The 2,015-nt window shown below is 36.6% G+C and overlaps 1 protein-coding gene across 1 annotated transcript; it reads right to left on the reverse strand.

Annotated features, from left to right (window-relative positions):
• Window positions 1-7: 7 nt before the first annotated feature.
• LOC103584510 (zinc finger protein 582-like) lies at window positions 8-1,716 on the reverse strand (the record flags this gene model as incomplete). Its single annotated transcript, XM_008565482.1, is given in 2 exon segments — window positions 8-966; window positions 969-1,716. Coding segments are annotated over 2 exon segments (858 nt in total), but the record flags the coding sequence as incomplete, so codon positions are not given.
• Window positions 1,717-2,015: the final 299 nt, after the last annotated feature.

Raw genomic sequence — 2,015 nt, forward strand, 5'->3', positions numbered from 1 at the left:
AGAAGCCCCAGCAGATCCCACTAGCCAACACTGAGACAAATCAGCTACCTCGAGCTGCACAAGGAGGCTGGAAAGTTAGCATCCAATATCTTCAGATTCTAAGGCAAGACACAGATGCTGCCAATAAGGGGACCTGGGTATGGCTGCTGGATAGGCAACCAATGTTTGTGACAGAAGTCATGCAAGATAAAACAATTTAACAATGTGGAAATTTGGAAGCATTCTACTAAATTTAGATTACTCTTGAATCAGGAAGAAATAAAAACTGAGATTATTATAAAATGATCATTTTCTATTTCATCATTTGCTGTTTTTATTTTAATTTGTTCTTTCATTGCTTGGGTGTTTGCTAGTCTTGAGTAGCTTATTCAATGCATGTGAATATAATCTTTCAGGTTTAATGCATGCACATACATTTAAAGACTGTAAAAATTCCTCCAGTTTTGGCTACATCTCACCTCTTGGCATGTAAAACTCTCAATTTATTCTTTTCATTACCATTCATAGAACTGCAAGATTTATTTCCTTGTTAACCCAAGAGTAATTTGGCTGTGTTTTTGTTATCTCCAAGAAAACTAAAACTTTTGATTCTTGTTAAATTTAACCACGCAGTGGTTAGAAAATGTGATTCTGGAATGTGTTATGAAAAAAGTTTTTCCAACCTTTCCATGCTTCTTTGACAAGCATGGCCTAAACAATTTACATCGATAAAATCTTTCTTTGATATGAATTTTCTGACATTGGATAAAAGATAAGTTCTGAACGAAGGCATTCTCACTTGAATTACATTCCTTAAGTCTTTCTTCAAGATGCAGGAGGTAAGCTGTGATTAGCTTAAGCTAATGGACTTTCCCCATTACTTCCATTCATATGGTTGCTTGCCAACATAAATTCTCTGATGATTAATAATGGGTAAGTGCTGATGGAAGGCTTTTCTACATTTATTATATTCACATGTGTTCCTCTATTATGCATCCTCTGATGCTGAACAGTAGTTGAATCATGACTTAAATTCCTCCCACATTCCTTATATTCATAGGGCTTTTCCTCAGTATGAATTACCTGATGTTGAATCAGTTGTGAGCAATGACTAAAAGCCTTCCCACATTCCTTACATTCATATGGTTTCTCACCAGTATGAATTCTATAATGTACAGTAAGATGTGAGACACGCTTAAAGGCCCTACTGCATACCTTGCATTGATAGGGCTTCTCTCCAGTGTGAATTCTCTGATGTTGCTTAAGTTGTGAGCTCACTCTAAAGGCCTTTCCACATACTTTACATTCATAGGGTTTCTCACCAGTATGAATTCTCTGATGTCGAATAAGAGTTGAACCTTGATTAAAGGCCTTCCCGCATTCCTTACATTCATAGAGTTTCTTGCCAGTATGAATAGTCTGATGTTGAATCAACTGAGACCGATGACTAAAGGTCTTCCCACATTCCTTGCATGCATAGGGTTTTTCACCAGTATGAATTCTATAATGAACTTTAAGATGTGAGATGCGATTGAAGGACTTGCCACATTCCTTACACTGATAGGGTTTTTCTCCAGTATGAATTCGCTGATGTTCAATCAATTGTGAGCTTCGACTAAAGGCCTTCGCACAGTCCTTGCATTCATAAGGCTTCTCACCAGTATGAACTCTCTGGTGTTGTATGAAATTTGAACCGGAATTGAAGGCCTTTCCACATTCCTTACATTCATAGGGTTTCTAACAACATAAATTACACATAAAAGCAAAAACTTCTGGAAGTTCAAAGAGATCTTGGTTAAAAAAACAAACAAAAAAACAAAATGTCAATTTTAGGAAATTCTGACCTAGCATACCAAATTAGGTAAGAACATTGAGAGTTTTATCATTTTAATCCACTGGCTTAATAGACTCATTTAGAAATGTATCTAAAAATGTACAATACAGGAATGGCTGATTAGCTCAGCTTGTCAGAGCATGGCCTTCTAACAGCAAGATCAAGGGTTCAGTTCCCCGTACCAGCCAACCACCAAAAATAA

The sequence above is a fragment of the Galeopterus variegatus genome, unplaced genomic scaffold (genome assembly GCF_000696425.1).
Source record: "Galeopterus variegatus unplaced genomic scaffold, G_variegatus-3.0.2 Scaffold62077, whole genome shotgun sequence".
Taxonomy (NCBI): Eukaryota; Metazoa; Chordata; class Mammalia; order Dermoptera; family Cynocephalidae; genus Galeopterus; species Galeopterus variegatus.